Source organism: Cnephaeus nilssonii, assembly GCF_951640355.1.
Source record: "Cnephaeus nilssonii genome assembly, chromosome: 7".
Classification (NCBI taxonomy): Eukaryota; Metazoa; Chordata; class Mammalia; order Chiroptera; family Vespertilionidae; genus Cnephaeus; species Cnephaeus nilssonii.
This window is the reverse complement of record NC_137078.1, coordinates 86,364,146-86,383,946: the sequence shown is the minus strand read 5'-3', so window position 1 is coordinate 86,383,946 and position 19,801 is coordinate 86,364,146. Positions and strand designations below refer to the sequence as shown.

The 19,801-nt window shown below is 42.1% G+C and overlaps 1 protein-coding gene across 3 annotated transcripts; it reads left to right on the top strand.

Annotated features, from left to right (window-relative positions):
- The first annotated feature begins 1,094 nt into the window (after positions 1-1,094).
- Positions 1,095-19,592, top strand: PPP1R8 (protein phosphatase 1 regulatory subunit 8). 3 transcript variants are annotated; one of them, XM_079777632.1, is made up of 7 exons: positions 1,095-1,241; positions 3,060-3,120; positions 7,559-7,712; positions 8,980-9,200; positions 11,007-11,151; positions 16,217-16,281; positions 18,142-19,590. In XM_079777632.1, exons 1-7 carry the CDS (start codon positions 1,186-1,188, stop codon positions 18,493-18,495), a joined length of 1,056 nt encoding a protein of 351 aa, XP_079633758.1. In that variant the 5' UTR covers positions 1,095-1,185; the 3' UTR covers positions 18,496-19,590. The 3 variants fall into 3 exon arrangements, with proteins under 3 accessions (XP_079633758.1, XP_079633760.1, XP_079633759.1); XM_079777633.1 differs by lacking the exons at positions 1,095-1,241; positions 3,060-3,120; positions 8,980-9,200 and adding an exon at positions 8,770-8,937 and having other exon boundaries at positions 7,597-7,712; positions 18,142-19,592; XM_079777634.1 differs by lacking the exons at positions 1,095-1,241; positions 3,060-3,120; positions 8,980-9,200 and having other exon boundaries at positions 7,578-7,712; positions 18,142-19,592.
- Positions 19,593-19,801: the final 209 nt, after the last annotated feature.

Genomic DNA, 19,801 nt, shown 5'->3' with positions numbered 1-19,801 from the left:
ATTCCTAGAGATGTCATTAAGGACAAAATCTTTTGAACAGGCTGATGTTCAATTTGAAATCTAGAGGACCAGTAGCAAGGAAATCAAGAAAAGAAATAATGTGCAGTGCCTCTTTCTGGGTGAACAATTTTCAATTAGTTTCCTCTAAAAAGAAAAAACAACAGGTCAGATAACCCAAACTTTCTACAAAAGTGAAAAAGTGCTGGGCATCATTTGCATGATAATATATCAACATCTAATTGTGAGACAGTGGTGATGACAGAGCATGGCCTTTGGCATCATACAGATTTAGGTTTGAATCCCACTCACCCCTCTTTCTAGGGTGAGGCTGGGCCACTCAATCTGTTTGAGCGTTCAGGGACCATACCTACCTCAAGAGTGTTGTGAGGATTAAATGAGATGATCCATATAAAATATATACTTGCCCAGAGAAGCAAGCACCCAACAAACATAGCGATTACAACTAGAGGACCTGCTGATGGTCTCTTTCAGCCAGATGTTGGCCTAGGGCAGGCCTGGAATCCTAATGCTTCCTTTCACGATTTAGTCACCAAGACCGAAATTCCGAAGGGGCCACAACTTGATTAACCATTGACGATTAGGATGTCTGCCTCTGATTGGATCCTTCTTGGCCCAGCATGTCCGGACTTTTCATAAACAGACTAGATGACGCCCTAAAAGCAGATTCCCAGATAATGTACCTAAGTCCACAGGGTTCAGATTTGGATTAGGAAGAGGAAGTGAGCATGCAACTGCAGAGAAGGGCCGTAGGAGAAACCGAATGAGTGATTACTGTAATTTCTAAGCTCTGCGCTCTAATTCCTCTCTAGATTGGGGTGCAAGCCTGTAGCAAGGATGGAGTCACAGACTTAAGAGTCCAGCAGAGCGTTTGCAGGAGGACGTGCGGGAGGCCGGTACCTCCCCTTACAAGCACCTTTTCCTCAGACACCTCCCAGCCAGGGAAAACCCTCGTCTTCGGAGACGCTGACAAACTGTCTCAAACACTGACAAACACCTCAAAGTTACCTCCCAGTTTCCACCGCCACCAGAAGCGCCCTGTACGTGCGTGCGTGTGCGCGTGCGCGCGCGCGCTCGCACAGGCTACTGGGATGCCGCTGCTCCCCTCAGAGTCTTCCAGTTTCCCGGCGTGCTCCGGGCCCGCCAAATGGGCGGGGGAGACGCAAGATGGCGGCAGCCACGAATTCCGGCTCCAGCCTCCCACTGTTCGACTGCCCGACTTGGTGAGTGGCGAGGAGACCAGGGCTGCGGTGGGCTGGACTGGCCTGGGCTGGCCGGGCGGCTCGTTTCGCACAGCGGGCCGAACGGTTTAGACATTTTGGGACTGATTGAGGGAGAACAGTGCGTCGGGCCGGGCAGCGTGTGGAGGAACCGGGAGCCCAGGCCCAGGCACTGAGGAGCCCAGAGTTGGGGGCTCGGAGGCGCTCGCTTACGCAGCCCCTCGGGCAGTCAGCCGGTTGCCTGGGCGTTTCGGGACCGTGGCCCTGAACTTACCTCAACTCCTGACTGAATGTGGAGCTCCGTGGAGCACCGTGCTGCCCCCCTGCTCTCTGTCCCGAACGCGCACGAGCTAGCTTCCCGGACCCAGCCCAAGCTCAGAGCCCGTGTCCCGCTGTGGTGCTGCATCCCCGGCCCAGTACTTGCCTCCCACAGACAGGGAGCTCCCTGAGGGCAGGGACGGCGCTGACCAACCCCTGCATTCTCAGCGACCAGCGCTGGGATTGTTGGAAGGAACCCCTTTCATCCTTTCTCAAGTTCTTGGGAATATTGGAATACTTTGACTTAGCCTTCGAGTAGAGTACAAGATGAATAATTATGAATTGCCTTGAGTTAGAGCTATTTGAGCAGTAACTCACCAGTGTATTAATAATGTTATTCTTCTCTGCCTCCCGCTGTGTGGAGATCCTCAAGGGGAAGGAGTCTGATGCATCCTTTATATGCTAGCTCCTAGGCCTTAGCCAGGCACATAGTAGGAGTTCAGAAAGCATGTTTTGGATGTAACATTGCTTTTCCTGTTCCCCAGACAAAAAGGGCTTTTTCCAATGCACTGTTTTCAGCAACTGCCATAGAGGAGTTGGGGCAGGATTGTGAGATAACTATGTTGCTCTTCAAATTAGACGGACAGGTACATTATTTTCATGCAAATATGCAAAAGGACTCTGGCAAGATTGTTCTTTTTTTTCAAACTTCAAGGAGCAAACACAGGAAGCAAGTGAATGTGTGCCTGTTTTCTGAGTTCCTTTGCATTTTGTAACACCCAGTTGCTTCAGTCTACAAATTTTATGTCCCTTTTGGTTCCCTGCTACAGTGATTTCAGATGTTGGATCAGGATAGTAAACTTATAGTTAGAAGAGACATATCACCTACCATTTCTTCAGTCCTGTATGCACCAACTACTGTGTTAGGTGCTTTGACATGTATCCCTCTTGAATGCTGTGGTTACAGAAATATAGAGAAAAGTGCCCTAAACAAGCCATAATAGATAGAAAGACCTGTTCAAGGGTAAGAAACACCTCTTGTATTTATTGGTACCTGGTTTCATAGGCATGGCATTGGATTGCCCTAACTCCCTAATTATGTACCTCTGATTTGGTCTCAGAGTTCAGAGCTCTCTTTATTTTGTGATGAGACTAATCTTGGATCAGCACAAAACACCAACGATGTACTCAACCTTTATATGTTATTTGCAGTAGTCACAAAGCTTAGATTCAAACTCAAAGAATCAGACTACTCCAGCTATAGTACTTGCAACTCTCTGTGCTGCTTTCTTTCCGAGGTAGATATTCAGTGTTAAAATACAGGTTTCTTGGGTGCTGCTCTAAATACAAATCCATTAAAACCTGTTTTAGAGCAATTGAATCACTGGGGAAGTAAGTGTCAAACTTAGAAAGGAGCTGTAATAACAGTGAAGTAGATGACATTTCTGCTTGAAGATGAGCTAATTATAGGCTGGTAGGAGAGCTGCAGTGTTGAATGGGACAGTAATTGTAAATGGCATTATGAACTCATTCTGAAAATGCTTTTTCCTTCTTATTTTTCAGGGCAGGTAAACCCCCACCTGGATTGCATCTGGATGTAGTCAAAGGAGACAAACTAATTGAGGTACAGAAATACATGTCTTTCCTTTTTTCCCATCACATTAAAGAATTTTGCCAGTGACTCACTTTTCCACCCCTTCTGCTGTGCTTTGTTTTCTGATGCTACTTTCGTTCATCCTGATTTTTTTTCTATTAAAAGCACATGGTGATATAACACATTCAAACCTCTTATCTCCCACAGCACTCAGTTTTTGTTTTGTTTTTTTACTTCTCTCACCTTCTAAATGAAGGATTTTAATAGATCATAGGCCTATGGGCCCTAATCAAACTGGAAGCCCTTTAATATGGTAAATTCCCTCTCTCTGAGTACATGGAGTTGTGTGGAAGGTGAAAGATATGCAATCTATAATAATAAAAGCGTGATATGTTAATTAGACCAGACAGCCGAACAACGTTCCAGATGAAGCTGCCACAGCGGAGGCCAAGGCAGGGGCGGTTAGGGGCGATCAGGCAGGCAGGCAAGCAGTTAGGAGCCAGCGGTCCCAGATTGTGAGAGGGTGCAGGCCAGGCTGAGGGCCTTCCCCACCGCCCCTTCCCATGCAGGAATTTCATGCACCGGGCCTGTAGTAATTGAAGAAGAAAGTGAATGACATAGATTGAGTTTAGCTTTTAAGCTGCTTTTATGATATTCAGGCCTGAGCCCTTCAAAGAAGAGAATGGAATGGTGATGAAATTCATTCATTTACTCAAAACATTGAGTGCTTACTATGTTCTAGTCATTGTGCTCGGCATAGGGACTACAGCAGTGGACAAAACAAGCGTGGTTTTGATCCTCAAAGAAATCTGGTGGGAAAGGCACTACATAAAAAATTACCTGAAATAAGTTCTATAAAGGAAAAGTTTACCAGAATTCCAGATTTTCTACAAGTCTCTAGAATGAACACCACATAGAATTTGAAGATAACAAATTTTGATTAGGTATTAAATTGTGTGAGATTTTATTTTTAATCCTTATGGCACCATTTATTTACCAAGAAATGGAGATTAAATCCACTGTGACTGTGGAGCTGTGAGTCTCCAGGTCTTAGACCAATTTTATGTTTGCTTGCTCATACAGAATTTAGATTCAGGGTTCCACTTTTGAGTGCAGTTGTTTTTGTTTGGTGTGTATAGTAAAAACATCATTCCATGGTTGAAAAGCTGTCTGTGAACATCTCCTGAATGATGTTCTGTAAATATATTACTGTCACTTCAGGATGTTGTAGAGATACCCCAGTATTTTACAAAGTATTAAAGCAGAAGTTGTGATGAATTTTTAAATTAACTCCTCTTGCCCATACCCACTCAGTTTAGAGCCCCTTTGTCAGGGGTTCATCTGACTTTATTTTTTACTAGAGACCCAGTACACAAAATTTGTGCATGAGTTGGGTCCCTAGCGGCTGCCAGCTGCTGGCTGGGGCCTCCCTTCATTCCGTGCCGCCCCCTGGTGGTCAGCGCACATCATAGTGAGCCATTGAACTCCCGTTCAGTCAAACTCCCGAGGGGACACTTTGCATATTAGGCTTTTATATAGAGAGATTTTATTTACTTGTTTTTAATTGATTTTATTGGGGTGACATTGATTAATAAAATTATATAGGTTTCAGGTGTACAATTCCATAATAACACCATCAGTGTAGAGTTCTTCTATTTTAAAAGTTAAAAAAACTTCAAGATTATTCAATGAAATAATTTTGCTAAATTGTCTGTAAAACCTATTTTACAGACTGTTCCACAGATATAAAATATTGTTGCCAAATAGCATGAAGCTTTGAAGACATAGAAATCTGTTTTGTTACCAGAATTTAGTAAATCTTCAGTTTTCAACAAGAAGAAACAGAAAGGAGGCCAGGCTTTAATGATTATATCATATTCCTTTGTGAAATAATTTATAGTTTTAAAGTGCTGTTAGTTGTCAGACATTCCTCTGATTACTGATTTCTATTAACTGATAATGTTCTCTGTCTTTCATTGCTCTTAGGTGTGCTGAGTTGCCATACAATTGTCAAGTTGCAGTCTTTAGACATCACTGTGCTGTTTCTGAGAGGAACAGATTTATGTGCTTATTTTTAAAGATTTAGACAGCACTTGATACTAACCGAGCTATCTGTGTCCTAGCCTTGTGTCAGAGGCTGGTGATGTGTTGTGATAGCTGGGTTTAAGAAGTGCAATATTAAAACAAAAGCCGTGAGTCTTTTTAGCCCAGTGTGTAAAGACACACTCTGAGTTATAACTCAGTGGCACAACTGGATAATGGTATCAGCCATAGCTAGTCAAGAAATTGTGGCTTTGGTGACTGTTGAAAGACCAATACATTATTTTATTTACTTGGACAGAGAAAGCACATTGTCCAGGAGTTAACAAATTTCCTTAATTCTAAGACATACTATTTTCCCGCTACATTTTTATGTTTCTGTAATTGAGATGCCTTTAATAATGAATGTATATATTTAATTTGGAGGACCTTTCACTCCCCCTCGCCCTCTAAATACCTAGATCTCTGGTATGTCTTTGGCACCTTAGAAACATAGAAATTTGGTCAGTGGTATATTAGAACCCAAGATCTGGTGGTCTTATATACTGTTTCCTTGAGACTATCCAATGAGCCCTGTGGTTAGCAAATTTAAGTTTGTGAGGGCATAGGAGGAGTTGTGATGAATTTTTAAATTAACTCATCTTGCCCATACCCAATCAGTTTAGAGCCCCTTTGTCAGGGGTTCTTCTGACTTTTTATTTTTTACTAGAGACCCAGTGCACAAAATTTGTGCATGAGTTGGGTCCCTAGTTAACTTAAAAATTCATCACAACTGGGTGCATATAAATATGAATGAGAAATGCAGTAGATTCCACCTGCACAGATATTATCTAGATAATAAAATGTTGAAACTTAAAAACTCTCAATTTAAAAAACAAACAAAAAAACTCTCAATTTTAAAGCAATGTCTTATATTTAACCCAAATCTTAAAATTTGAGTTTAGGCAGACCTGTGGATGATCGTCTTATTGAGCTGTCAGGATGTTCGATCTTGATGCTGCCTAGCAGTATAGTATGGGTCTGGAATAAGCCTTGCCAGTAGCAGATGGTCACTGTGGACAGGGTTTCCCAGCAGTGACCCACATTCCTAGACTAGCTTGAACTAATTTTGAACCTTAAGGCTAAGCTTGAAAGAAACTGGGTAAGTGATTGTTTAAAGAAAAATTAAGAGTGTGGCCCATAGTTGTTCATTCATTAAAATGTTCCTTGCCATATAGTGCATTTTCTGATGCAGGTAGAGTGGAGAAAATATATAATATGGTTAAAAGAGCTTAGACTCTGAAGTCAGACAGATTTTCTGCCTCTCTGAATTTCTAATTTAGCTTTTAAATATCTGGCTGTGTGAACTTGAATGTGTTCATTTCTTTATGCCTCAGTTTTGTCATTTATAAAAATAGGAATAATAGTATGTACCCACCACATAGAGTGGTTGTGAGGGTGAAATGACAGCATAAAATACATACCACGGTGTGTGGCACATAATACCCACCGGCTGTTCCTGTTATCAGTGCATGAGGTATATTTCTGGTCTTGTAAGGGGAACACTAAAGCATAAGGGAGAATAGTAGCCCTCTGTGAGTTCAGTGACATAGCCAGGAATGAAATATAAACCTCTTGATTCCTAGCCTGGAACCATACTAACTTGACTGTGCTTCTCTATTCAGCTTTGTGTTGTCTTCTCTCAGGGATTTTAGGAGTGTCATGTGAAATGTGAACTAGAGCTTAATGAAACCTTGAAAGGGTTATTCTTTAAAATGGTCAAATTGTAGACTCTTAAAACTGGAAGAAGTGCTAGTAAAAATTTATCTAGAGTCCTTTATCTTTGACAGCTCAGTTTACAACCAGGCTGTGTCAGGGTTTACTAACCCAGGATTAAAAGAAAAATAAGGACAGTGTTGTGAGTTTCTCATAAAGCTAAATTCAGCTCAGAGTATTCCAAAAGTACTTTGGGGCTATGATAGCATGATTCGAATATAAATAGGTATTTATAACCCCTTTCTTTCCTAATCAATTGATAATCTTCCTTTGGTTATATGTTTCTGAAAAGCAGTCATTACTTTATAAACATGCTTTGTGTTCGTATTTCTTGCTTGACCTAAAATTACTATCCGTTGAAATCTTAAATTTCCAATGGACAGAAGACAACCCCTTTTGCAGGTCACTTTTACATAATAGAATTAGTAGGAAAACTTTTTTTCATATCAACACTAAACATTTTGACCACTACATTTGGGGATATTGTCATCTATCCCTCAACATCTTAGTAAGTTATTCTGAGCTCTTTATCTTAAAGAATAATAGGAAATAAATTTTTTTCACTGTGGCAAGGAATTTTTCTATTCAAGATCCTCTACTTATTTGATTAGAAGAATTTTTGCTTAACCCTGTTGAGACTATTTAAGTAACATTTAATTTAATGTTTATTTAGAAACTGATTATTGATGAGAAGAAATATTACTTATTTGGGAGAAACCCTGATCTGTGTGACTTTACCATTGACCACCAGTCTTGCTCTCGGGTCCACGCTGCCTTGGTCTACCACAAGCATCTGAAGAGAGTTTTTCTAATAGATCTCAATAGTAGTAAGTAACTCACATCCCATTCTGTCTCACATTTCTTTTGGGCAATGTGAAAGTTCTCTTTTAAGTTCTTCAGTTTCAAAATTGTGTTTTATTATTCATCAAGGAAGAAGTTTACATTTGATTTTTAAATCAACTCTTCTCAACTCCTGTGATACCGCCTATTTTCCTGAATAATTGATGACTGGAGAGAGAAGAGGGTTTTGGGGAGTACTGTCCTGGAGGAGGAACTAGGTATATATAGAGAACAACTTCAACAAAAACACTCAGGAGCTAGGGACTATGGGTATCTAAGTGTTTACAGGACCATGATAAATTGTGGTCCAATTTAGGCAGAAGCTGTGGTTAGCTCCATTAATATAATAGAGTAGTGGTGCAAGACAGTAACAACAATACTTGTTTTGGGCAATATTTAATTTTTTATAAAAGGTTCTTTATCCCAGTTACATTCTGCTTTGACTAACTAATAATAGAAATTTTAATTTCGTGAATATACTCCAACTAATAAGATTTTCAACTTTGCCAAAGATAATCCCAGAAATGCAGTTGAGACTTAACTGCATGGAGCCTTGAAGTTTTTCACTTTTCCCCTATATAAGTACAATGTAAAATGTAAAGGGTCCTGCTTCCTGAGCTGACCATGTTCTCCTTCCCCATTTTTCCAACACATACCCCACCCCAGTCTGCTGATACAATGGTTTTGGAAAGCCTTGTCTCACAAGTACTTACTTGCAAATTTATCTCATCTTTTCTGTCCATTTTATAACATGCAGAAAAATATTCAGACTCAGCAGTAGGATTTTGGCTTGCCTTGGTATTGATTTCGCACCTGTTTCAGCCAACCTCCTTTCCTGTTCTGGGAAAACCCAAGCATAACTGCCACCAGGGCCTATATTCCTTGGGCTTGGGGCTGGAGAGGTCAGACCACAGCGATGCCTGTCTCCTGCCTTGGGTGGCATGGTTATTGCTGGGTTGGAGCCATTCCTGCTGGACCCAGAATGGAGCCAAGCCTGTCTGGCAGCAGAGAGCAAGCAGTGGTATTTGTTATCTGGGTTAACAGCAGGTCTGAAGATGTGTAAGAATTCCACTGAAGAGATTCAAGACCCAGTGAAGGAGTTTTCCTTTTCATTGTGACCCATGACAAGGGATGCAAAGTGGACTCAGTGTCATTTTTATTTTAAAAAGCAGAACTGATAATGCTGGGAGGAGCTGCTCTCCTACAACTCAGGTTGGTTTTTTTCTCTTACATTTTTGATTTGGTTATTCCCAGCACACGGCACTTTCTTGGGTCACATTCGGTTGGAACCTCACAAGCCTCAGCAAATTCCCATCGATTCCACAGTCTCATTTGGCGCATCCACAAGGGCATACACTCTACGTGAGAAGCCTCAGACATTGCCATCGGCTGTGAAAGGAGATGAGAAGATGGGTGGAGAGGATGATGAACTCAAGGGCTTACTGGGGCTTCCAGAGGAGGAAACCGAACTTGATGTAATTCCACGTCTCTGTCATTATTTTGTCTTTTGGGACTCTAGTTTTTCCATTATGTAGCTGTCTGTGTAGCTTGACATGCCAAAGACTTAGCAGCAGGAGGTTCTCTTGAGCCCAGTGATGGGCCTTTGCCTCTTTGTCAGTTATAAAGTGGTCAACTGTGACACACTTTGGAGAGCTACACTGTGTGATTTGGTTATGTATGACCAGGGGTAACAAGGAAACTGGTCTCTTGCCAATACACCCTCATGGTTGTCTATGCACCTTCACTGGATGTTAGAAGCCAAGGCTGGGAGTTAAATTTTTCTAGAGCTGCACTATCAAATGCAGTAGCTATTAACCACATTTCCAATACTCAGTAGTCACATGTGGCTAGTGACTTCCATGTTGAATGGCAAAAATAGAGAACATTGTCATGATTCAGAAAGTTCGATTGGACAGCACTGACTTAGACTGAAGCTTTCATTCATTTACATTGCTTTCTTGATATTGTCCAAATAGCCCAGGGATCTTCTGAATAGAGCTAGACTGGTTTTGTTCTTATGGGCCTGGCTGCCCTGAAGGCTATGAATTTTACAATATTTTATCTTATTTGAGTGCCAGAGTTTTCCTTTTCGAGAGGCTGACCCCAATATGTGATGTGGCTGTCATCCTTTACATGTCAATCACTGCACTGGTGTGACTGGTCTATTTAGGTAGACCATATGTAAGCATGTCCTTAACCACCCACGTGCACTTACTATTCTAGTTACACTAAGGCAGTGTTCCAGCCCTTAGGAAGAAAAGCACCAGGGAAATCTTAAAATTTAGAAGTTATTTTGTTCTAAAGAAGTAGCCTCATAGCCAGAGGCCTTGATGGTGGTTACTCTTACCCATTTCTCCTCCAGACTTCTTCCATGCTTTCCTGTATTTTAAATTTATATGTGAGGTCCTCTCTGGGTCTTTATTCTCAAGATATTTTGAATATCTCAAACTGCAATGCAGATTGGAATAAGTCCAGAGGATTGGGAAGAGGCAGGCAACAGTGCTGAGGCCAACTTAATCATTGAGATGGATGGATGGATGGTTATGAATAGAAATGGGACCATACACAGGAATGGGGAGTGACAAAATATTAATGCCAAGTGTTAAGTGCACTGACAATGTCCTTGTGAGTTCTCAAAGAGAGTTACTGGTAAGAAAGCTGCCAGTCATCCTTTCTCATCTCTGTTTTGTTACTTTAAAAGAATTATTGGAGTTCCTTCCAGTTACATTCTTTTAATTCTCAGCATAAAGACATGATAACCTTTCTTAAAAACAAGCAAATCTCATCTGGCCAGTGTGGCTCAGTGGTTGAGCATCAACCTATGATCCAGGAGGTCACAGATCCATTCCTGGTCAGGGCACATGCCCAGGTTGCGGGCTTGATCCCCAGTGTGGAGCATGCAGGAGGCAGCCAATCAATGATTCTCTCTCATCATGTTCTCTCTCCCTTTCCCTTCCTCTTTGAAGTCAATAAAAAAACAACAAAACGTCAACTCAAAAGATGTTTGTACATATGACCTGTTTTCAGCTCAAGGCCCTCACCTCCTCTTGCATATCACTGCCCCACTAGTCAAAGGGGGCACATTCTGTCAAAGGTGACTTATAAATATTAGCAATCTGGGGATAGTAATGAGTTCTTTCTGAATACAGAGGAGAATCTTGTCTGCCTGGGGAAGTCAAGGTTAGCCCCTAATGCCTTTGTGCCCTTCATTTAGTAAGATACTCTGTTTCAAATTTTGTGTGTACTGACTCTTGTCTTTTCCTGTGTGAACCCTGGCCTAGAACCTGACAGAGTTCAACACTGCCCACAACAAGCGGATTTCCACCCTCACCATTGAGGAGGGGAATCTGGATATTCAGAGACCAAAGAGGAAGAGGAAGAATTCACGGGTGACTTTCAGTGAGGATGATGAGATCATCAACCCAGGTGAGGTGTCTTTCTAGTTTCTTCTGATGAAAAAGCTGTGGTCTCAGAGAGTAGTGTATACAACCTGTAGGTCAGTTGTAATGTCTCCAAGGTTTAGAATAACAGGTGCTATATTAAGGAGAGAGAGTTTTTACAGTTCATTGATGGAGTGCTCTCAACAACTCAGGGATTATCCATTTGCTCTGTGGAAGAAATAGCTAACAGGAGGGTCCATTTAATTCAGTATACAGAGCAAGGCTGTAATTCTCTGCTGATCCAGAATGTCAGTGTCATAATGGAGGTTTAAGTTAAGCATAAGTGTTTTCTGTCTTGACCTCAAAGCAGAACGTTATTGTCTTTATGGGGTTCTGTGTATGAGTGGTAACTCGATTGGAGAACCTTCTGCTGCTACTGTTGACTGCATTGAAGACTTACCTCTCTGGCCCTGACCGGTTTGGCTCAGTGGATAGAGCATGGGCCTGCGGATTCAAGGGTCCCAGGTTCGATTCCGGTCAAGGGCATGTACCTTGGTTGCAGGCACATCCCCAATAGGGGTGTGCAGGAGGCAGCTGATTGATGTTTCTTTCTCATCGATGTTTCTCTCCCTCTCCCTCTCCCTTCCTCTCTGTAAAAAAAAAGAAAAAGAAAAAAAATCAATAAAATGTATTAAAAAAAAAAAAAAAAAGACTTGCCTCTCTGGAAGGAACTAATTTATAGTTTGTATGGAAATGCCAGTAAGATAAGAGCATTGTATTATGAGAAGGCCACTAACTTTACCAATTTGTTCCACCATTCAACATTTATTTATTGGACCTATGTTGTATCTTAAGTACTCTGGTAAATGGATGACATAGAGCTGGGAGGTACAGTTACACAGTGAAGATGGAATTGGGATTAAAAAAAAAAAACTTGTTTGAAAATAAATCTCAATCCATAGAAGAAACAAGAATCCCAGACTAACAAGTTGCTTTTAATTTCCAAAGTAAAATGCAGTGAGAATCACTTTCAAGTCCTGCTTTTAGGTTCAAAATATCAATTATTTAAATGGAGATGGTCTGCTCCGGCATGAAAAAAAAAAAAAGATCAAGGGATTTTAGTTAATTGAAAATGCAGTTTTATGTGGACCCAAGGGTCCCAGGTTCGATTAAGGTCAAGGGTAAATACCTCGGTTGCAGGCTCCTCCCCGGCCCGGGCCCTGGTTGGGGCTCATGCAGGAGACAACCAATCGATGTGTTTCTCTCACATCAATATTTCTCTCTGTTTTTCCCTTTCTCTTCCACTCTCTCTAAAAACCAATGGAAAAATATCCTCGGGTAAGGATAAAAAAAGAGAGAGAAAGGAAGAAAATGTAGTTTTAGTCATTAGGAGTATGTGAAAACTAATCAAGTGCAGTGTAAGATTGCATTAATAGGAGAATTGGGGACAGTGACCCCACTGGTCCATGTTCTGAGCCTAACTCGTCCATATATGTTACTAAATACAAGCATGGCCCTAACCATCAAATATGTGATGTAGTCGTGAGGGAGGAGGAGACTCATATATACGGAAAACAGTGCCCTGAATTCTGGGAATGTAGGGAACCATGCACGAGGGAGAGCAGATTGGAGGAGGCATGGCCACTGTGGTCGGATATTTGCAGGACTAACCTTAACAAGGGAACAGTGGGCAAAACCAGAGCTAGCTAGTAGCAAGTATTTGGCTCAGCATAAAAAGCAACAATGATGCCGAAGCCGGTTTGGCTCGGTGGATAGAGCGTCTGCCTGCGGACTCAAGGGTCCCGGGTTCGATTCCGGTCAAGGGCATGTGCCTTGGTTGCTGGCATGTTCCCAGTGGGGGTTGTGCAGGAGGCAGCTGATTGATGTTTCTAACTCTCTATCCCTCTCCCTTCCTCTCTGTAAAAAATCAATAAAAGATATTTAAAAAAAAAAAAAGCAACAATGAGCCCTAATCGGTTTGGCTCAGTGGATACAGTGTTGGCCTGCAGACTGAAAGGTCCCAGGTTCGATTCCGGTCAAGGGCATATACCTTGGTTGCAGGCACATCTCCAATAGAAGGTGTGCAGGAGGCAGCTGATCGATGTTTCTCTCTCATTGATGTTTCTAACTCTCTATCCCTCTTCCTCTCTGTAAAAAAGCAATAAAATACCGTATTTTCCGGCATATAAGACGACTTTTTAACCCAGGAAAATCTTCTATACGCCCAGTCGTCTTATACGCCAGAAAATACGGTATATTTTTTTTAATAAAAGCAACAATGAATCCTTATATTTAGAAGAATTAAAAGGATTTCTCTGAAAGAGATTAAGGCATTTATTCTAGTGACAAGTTTACTTTCTGATGGTGTGTGAAGTGGAAAGGATTACTCCTAAAAGTATTGAATGCCCGAGGGAAATGTTTAGGCACCGGCTGTATGACCAATCTAGGAAACTTCTTTCTGGGCCCTGGAACCTATTGAGTAAGTTTCTAGAGGTTGGGCCTAAAAATTTGTAGCTTCAAACAAGCTATTATTGTATTGATGAACAGTCAATAACGGGAATTACTGGACTAAACGCTAAGTCTCTCTCAGGACTCAGTGTCTGATCTGCTTTGTTTTTCTTCTGGAAAATTATTGCCCCAGAGCTTTATTAAGGTGCTGTATTCAGGCAGAATATAGCATAGAGGTTAAGAGTATGGGCTCTGAAATCAGAGGGCCTGGGTTTGAAATCCACCTCTCCTCTTAGTTGTATGACCTTGGCCAAGTGACTTAAAAGACTACTGGCCTCACAGGATTGGTGGGGAGAATAAATGATTGACATAGGTAAAAACACTTCATATCAGTGCTCGGGATTCACTAAGCTCTTGATAAATGTTAGCTACTACCCCATCATTATCTGCCACAACTTCTGCCTTCTACCTGTGCAGCCTTTCCTATACCAGAAGTAGACTTTGTAAGGAATTCGTTGGTAGATCTTCCAGGAGCAGGGCTCTCCTAGAACATGCGTATTCTCTACGACTAGAATGAGGAAAGGAGGAGAGGGCCTGGCCATCATTCAGCCAGCACAGGACAGGGTCCCCCAGAGAGGCTTAGTCCCTCCCCTCTACAGGCCTAGTGCACGCATGGGGTGCATCCCCCAATAGCCACTCCTGTCAGGCTCCAGTTGCTTGTGCGCCTCAGCCTCATTCAGCTTTCCTTGCTGAAGGGATGGATGATTGGAACAGGGCTCCTGTGGGAGTGAGGAAAGATAAGGGTGCCTTTTTTTAGAGACCTTGTCTCCTTCCTGAGTCTGGTTATCTTTCCTCTTTCTTCTTCCATATGGAAGCCATTTATTCATTCATTCATTGAACAAAGATTGGTTAGTCAATGAATATAACAGGGCATATTCTTTAAAGTCATCCTAAAGTGAAAAGTCAGACTTAAGTCAACCAGGTGTAATTATTCAGATTAAATAGGGAATCTTTATTTTCCAAAGGAATTCATACGATTGCTCATCTTTAAAATAGCAAGCTCCCTCAATGCATTCAAAATAAGATGTACAACATCAATTAGGGAAATAATTCCTTTCCTGTCAGTACATTAAGATGAAGGGGCTTGGAGTAGTTTTCTCTAGTAATGCTAACAAGTCAGCCTGCCTGTTGCCATACACACAGCCTTCAGCAAGAAAACTTCATCCGAGTGGTCCAGCGCAGTTGTCCTCTCTGTTACAGAGCAGTTTTGCTACCCGTCTTGAAGCACCTCCAGTGTGTTGTAGCCTGTCTGGCTTTACAGCTGTGATCACTTTAAAAGCAGGGCAGTATCTTGCTCTTATTTCCATGTCTGATGTCCAATAAATGAAGCACAAGAGAGTGGACTGACTGCAGACATGTCCCTTACTTGGTCTTATCTCTTTCTCCCTGTAGAGTGAATGAAGCTAGAAGCTTTGTAGGGTATAATAACGTGTAAGCTGTGAAAAGGGAGCTGCTCTCCCACTCTTCCTGGATGAGGGCTTCAGATCCTTTAGTAAAAATCCATATATATATATATATATATATATATATATATATATATATATATATATATATATAAAAATATATATATAGTTACTCCTCACTGGGGATATTTTTCCCATTGATTTCTAGAGAGAATGGAAGGGAGGGATGGAAGGAGAAAGAGAGAGAGAAACATCGATGTAAGACAGACACATTGATTGATTGCCTCCCGCATGCACCATGACCAGGCCTGGGATGGAACCTGCAACCCAAATCTGTGCCCTTGATGGGGAATCAAACCCATGACCCTTCAGTAGGCAGACCAGTACTCTAACTACTGAGCACACCGGCCATGGCTGTAAAAGTCTTGATTTTATACAGTTGTTCAGGTCAAAAGGCCAAGTGAAGTTGGAAGCCCTGGATCTGAATCCTAATTCTGTTATTTGCTAATGAGTGGGCATTACCAAAATAGGTGGTGTGTGACCTCTTGACATGTCCTTGTTTTATCACTATCATGGGATTGCTGCTATGTACTCTACTTTCTCCCTCAAAAGAGGGAAGTATATGGAATGAGAAAGAACTCGGGGAAGGCAGCACAGCACAGTGGTCCAGTCCTATTCTGGCTACTTGGACTAAATCCTGGCTCCTCCACTCTCCCATAGGGTGACTAGGCCCATCACTTTACACCTCTTAGCCTGAGGTGTTTTCTTGTCTATGAAATGTTTACTGTAGCCCTAGGTGGTTTGACTCAGTGGATAGAGCGTTGGCCTGGGAACTGAAGGGTCCCGGGTTCAATTCCAGTCAAGGGCACATGCCCGGGTGGCGGTCTCAGATCCCCAGCAGCGGGGATGTAGGATGCAGCCAATCAATGATTCTCTATCATTATTGATGTTTCTATCTCTCCCCTTCTCCCTTCCTCTCTGAAATCAAAATAAAAATTTTTTAAAAAGTTGATTGTAGTCGTGCTCACCTCATAGGCTTGTGAGGATTTAATACAGTGCCCGCACATAGAAACACTTGACGTGTTAGCTGTATTTTATTGTTTTAATATGAGTTGTGATTGCTTTGTTCGTAGTGAGCCCTGTTCCCTTAGCCCTCCCCGTAGAATACCACACTAATCCTTCCCTCATGTCTTTCTGCAGAGGATGTGGATCCCTCAGTTGGACGCTTCCGGAACATGGTACAGACTGCAGTGGTCCCGGTGAAGGTAGGAAGCACATTGTAACAGTATTTGAAATGCCATTTCATATAGTCTGGTTTAAAAATCCACTCTTTTATAAATAGGTTAGGTGTACTTAATTTAAAACACATTCTTTGCTCCTCTCCCATTTTTTTACCCTGTGGTCATACTTTTACTCCACCTATGTCTAGAGGATCCTGGAGCCCATAGTAGGGCTGCGGGGGACCAGCCAGCTTGATGCTGTCTGTAAATTATGGTGCAACGTAAATTTACCTCCAGCAGGCTGCAGAGTGGCCCACCTTTCTTTAGCCTTTCCCTTTTCCCTCAGAGTTAGCTATTAGGCAGGAAAGAGGCATTGTTGTATGTCTGCATGGCACTGCTGCCTTTTGCTGTGCCTGTATTCTTTGTGCCTGGGAGTGGCACAGATAGGAAAGCCAGCCCAAACCTGATTAGGTTTATAAAGACCAGGTATGTTGGAGAACTAAGAGATGGAAGTTACAAAGATGTTCTGATTGCTAAACATGTGGAGGAACTACTTGACAGCTAGGAATAAATAGTCCTTTAAGTACTGGAATCCCTGTAAATAGAGGTATTAAAAAAGTAATTGGACCCTAGCTGGTTTGGCTCAGTGGATAGAGCGTCAGCCTGCAGACTGAAGGGTCCAAGGTTCAATTCCAGTCGAGGGGACATGCCCAGATTGTGGGCTTGATCCCCAGTAGGGGGGATGCAGGAGGCAGCTGGTCAATGATTCTCTCTCATCATTGATGATTCTCTCTCTCTCTCTTCCTCTCCCTTCCTCTCTGAAATCAATAAAAATATATTTTTTAAAAAAGTAATTAGAAGATGCTGGTCAGAGATGCTATAGAGTTTTTGTTTGTTTTCAGTGCACAAAAATCAATTATATGTACAATTTTTATGTACTTGCAATGATTAGAGTTTTATTTTTTAAAAGTCTTTAGAATATATTAGACTAGAGTGATGCGTCAAATTCCTGGTTAATCTTTGTTTAATTCAAAAGGAGTAGAGATGTGAGGGGGATCTTTCATGAATTTCCTTTAGTCTCTTGTGAAAAAGTACAAGGTGAAATTTTTCTGTGCAACTCCATAGTGCTCATGTCACATTTCCCCTTGAGCACTTTTCTCTCTTTTTGGAATGTTCTATTGTCATTAAAGTACAAAACCAGAAGCTATTTTCACTTTTATATCAGATTTATTATGGTATAATTTACATACAGTAAAATGCACACATGGTAAGTGTACAGTTTGAATTTTGACAAATGTGTACCCCTGGGTCATCACCATTATAATCAACATATAGACGATTTCCATCACCCAGAAAATTCCTTTAAGTCCCTCTGCAGACAGTTCCCTTCCACTCCCAGCCCCAGCCAACCAGTAAACTTCTTTCATTCACTACAGATTTGTTTTGCTCTGAGATTACTGTTTAGAAATTTGGTGCCCAACATGAAGATCAATACTAACTTCTGATCCCCCCCCTCCAAATTTAAATACCTACTACCACCCATTGTCACCTATTTCCTAAAAGGGCATTTTAACACCAAAAGAAGAGAGGGAGAGGTATGACAAGCTAAGGATAGTCACTTAAACTGGATGAGGTTTATTTATAAAACACACACTATCCTCATTTTTCTCAGTGTGACTTAGGTTGGTAAATACAATACTTTATGTGGACCCATCACATTAGAGGACCATTGTCAAATCTCTTTAATCATTGATATTTCAGGACTGGGAAATAGGTTGTCTGGGAAACAAAAGAAGCTAGAGGTTCAGGGGCCTCCCCCAGTATTTTAGGGCTAGAACAGAAAAGGCTAATTAGCACCGCACTTGAGCCTCACCTCTTGTCTGCTCTGTTCCTTGTCAACCACAGAAGAAGCGGATGGAAGGCCCTGGCTCCCTGGGCTTGGAAGAATCGGGGAGCAGGCGCCTGCAGAACTTTGCATTCAGTGGGGGACTCTACGGGGGCCTGCCACCCACACACAGTGAAGCCGGCTCCCAGCCGCATGGCATCCACGGGACAGCACTCATTGGTGGTTTGCCCATGCCGTACCCAAACCTCGCCCCTGATGTGGACTTGACTCCTGTTGTGCCATCAGCAGTGAACCTGAATCCTACACCAAACCCTGCAGTCTACATCCCCGAAGCTGTTAACGAACCCAAGAAGAAGAAATATGCAAAGGAAGCTTGGCCGGGCAAGAAGCCGACGCCCTCCTTACTAATTTGATATTTTTGGTCGTGGAAAAGGGGTGGGATTGGGTGGGAATTGGGTGGAAGGGTGATGGGGGAGCTGATGAACTTGGGAGAAAAATTTTCCATGTGTGCAGTATCGTCTTTCAGAATGTCTCCTGGGGTCCTAAACATCTAATATCAAAACTGGGGGTGGGGTTGAAATATCCCGTAAAGACTGCTCTTCAGAACACTTCCAGTGTAGAAGAATGTTTCACACATCATTTTAAATTGGTGCCCTGGAGCCTCCCAGGCCTCCATGACCTCCTTTTTCTTTCTTCCCTCTTTCCAGGGTTATTTTTATTTTGAGTCATGTACTCTGTGGAGAGACTCAAGGCCCAAAGAGTCGAATTCAGAGCTGGGGAGGTGACCGTGGCATCACCAGCCTCAGGGGTCCAGCAGCCTAGGTTATATTTACTCTCCCTGTAAGTTCCACGTAGCAAAGGGTTGCCATGGACCTGAGGCTGATAAAGAGGGTTAAAATTCTTCAGTTAAGCTAAAGTTCAAAAAATGTTTTGCTGGGTCAGTGGTTTTGAGGTCCAGTAGTTAGGCTTTTCTCTTTTGTCCTTTCTGTTGGAGTGAGAACATTTTGATTGATTGTGGTCTGTGACCAGTGAATGCCATAGACACAGGTTGATAGTTTTAAACTTATTACTTCGTTTGAAATTTACCTGTTTTTCTTGTCAAACCTGAGTACTCTCTACTCGCTGACGTTTCTCATTTGATTCCAGAATACTGTACTCTCCAAGGCTTTCCTTTTCAAGTGTGTTATGAAGGCAATTTTCAAAGCATTTGACTAGTTAGAACAATTCCAATTAAAAAAGAAAAGATTTTACTTTGCAAGTAACTGATGTCTCTGAGAAGACATTTTAGATGTTGGTTTGGAGGCGCTTCCCCCCCTTGAGAGCTCTTGTTATCCAAAGCTCCAAGATGAGACCGGGCTAATGAACAGGAGACGAAGGTAGGAAACATCAATAAGAGCTTTGTATAGAGATTTGTACATTTGTGTAATAGGCCTTTTCACGCTTTATGTGTAGCTTTTTACCTGTAACCTTTATTACATTGTAAATTAAACGTAACTTTTGGCATTCCGGTGCAGTTGTGATTCAGTCACCATTACCGATTCCCACTGACATTAGGAAATGTTGCCAAAGGTATGCTGTCGGTCTTGGGAGGTGGTGCCCTGTCCCCATTTTATTACCACAAATGAGAATACCCCCTAATGAACGCAGAAACTCTAGAGATTCTGGTCCCCAGAGTGGAGCCTCATGGAGCCACGTGGGTTGAGAGGTGCCAGCTGCCCT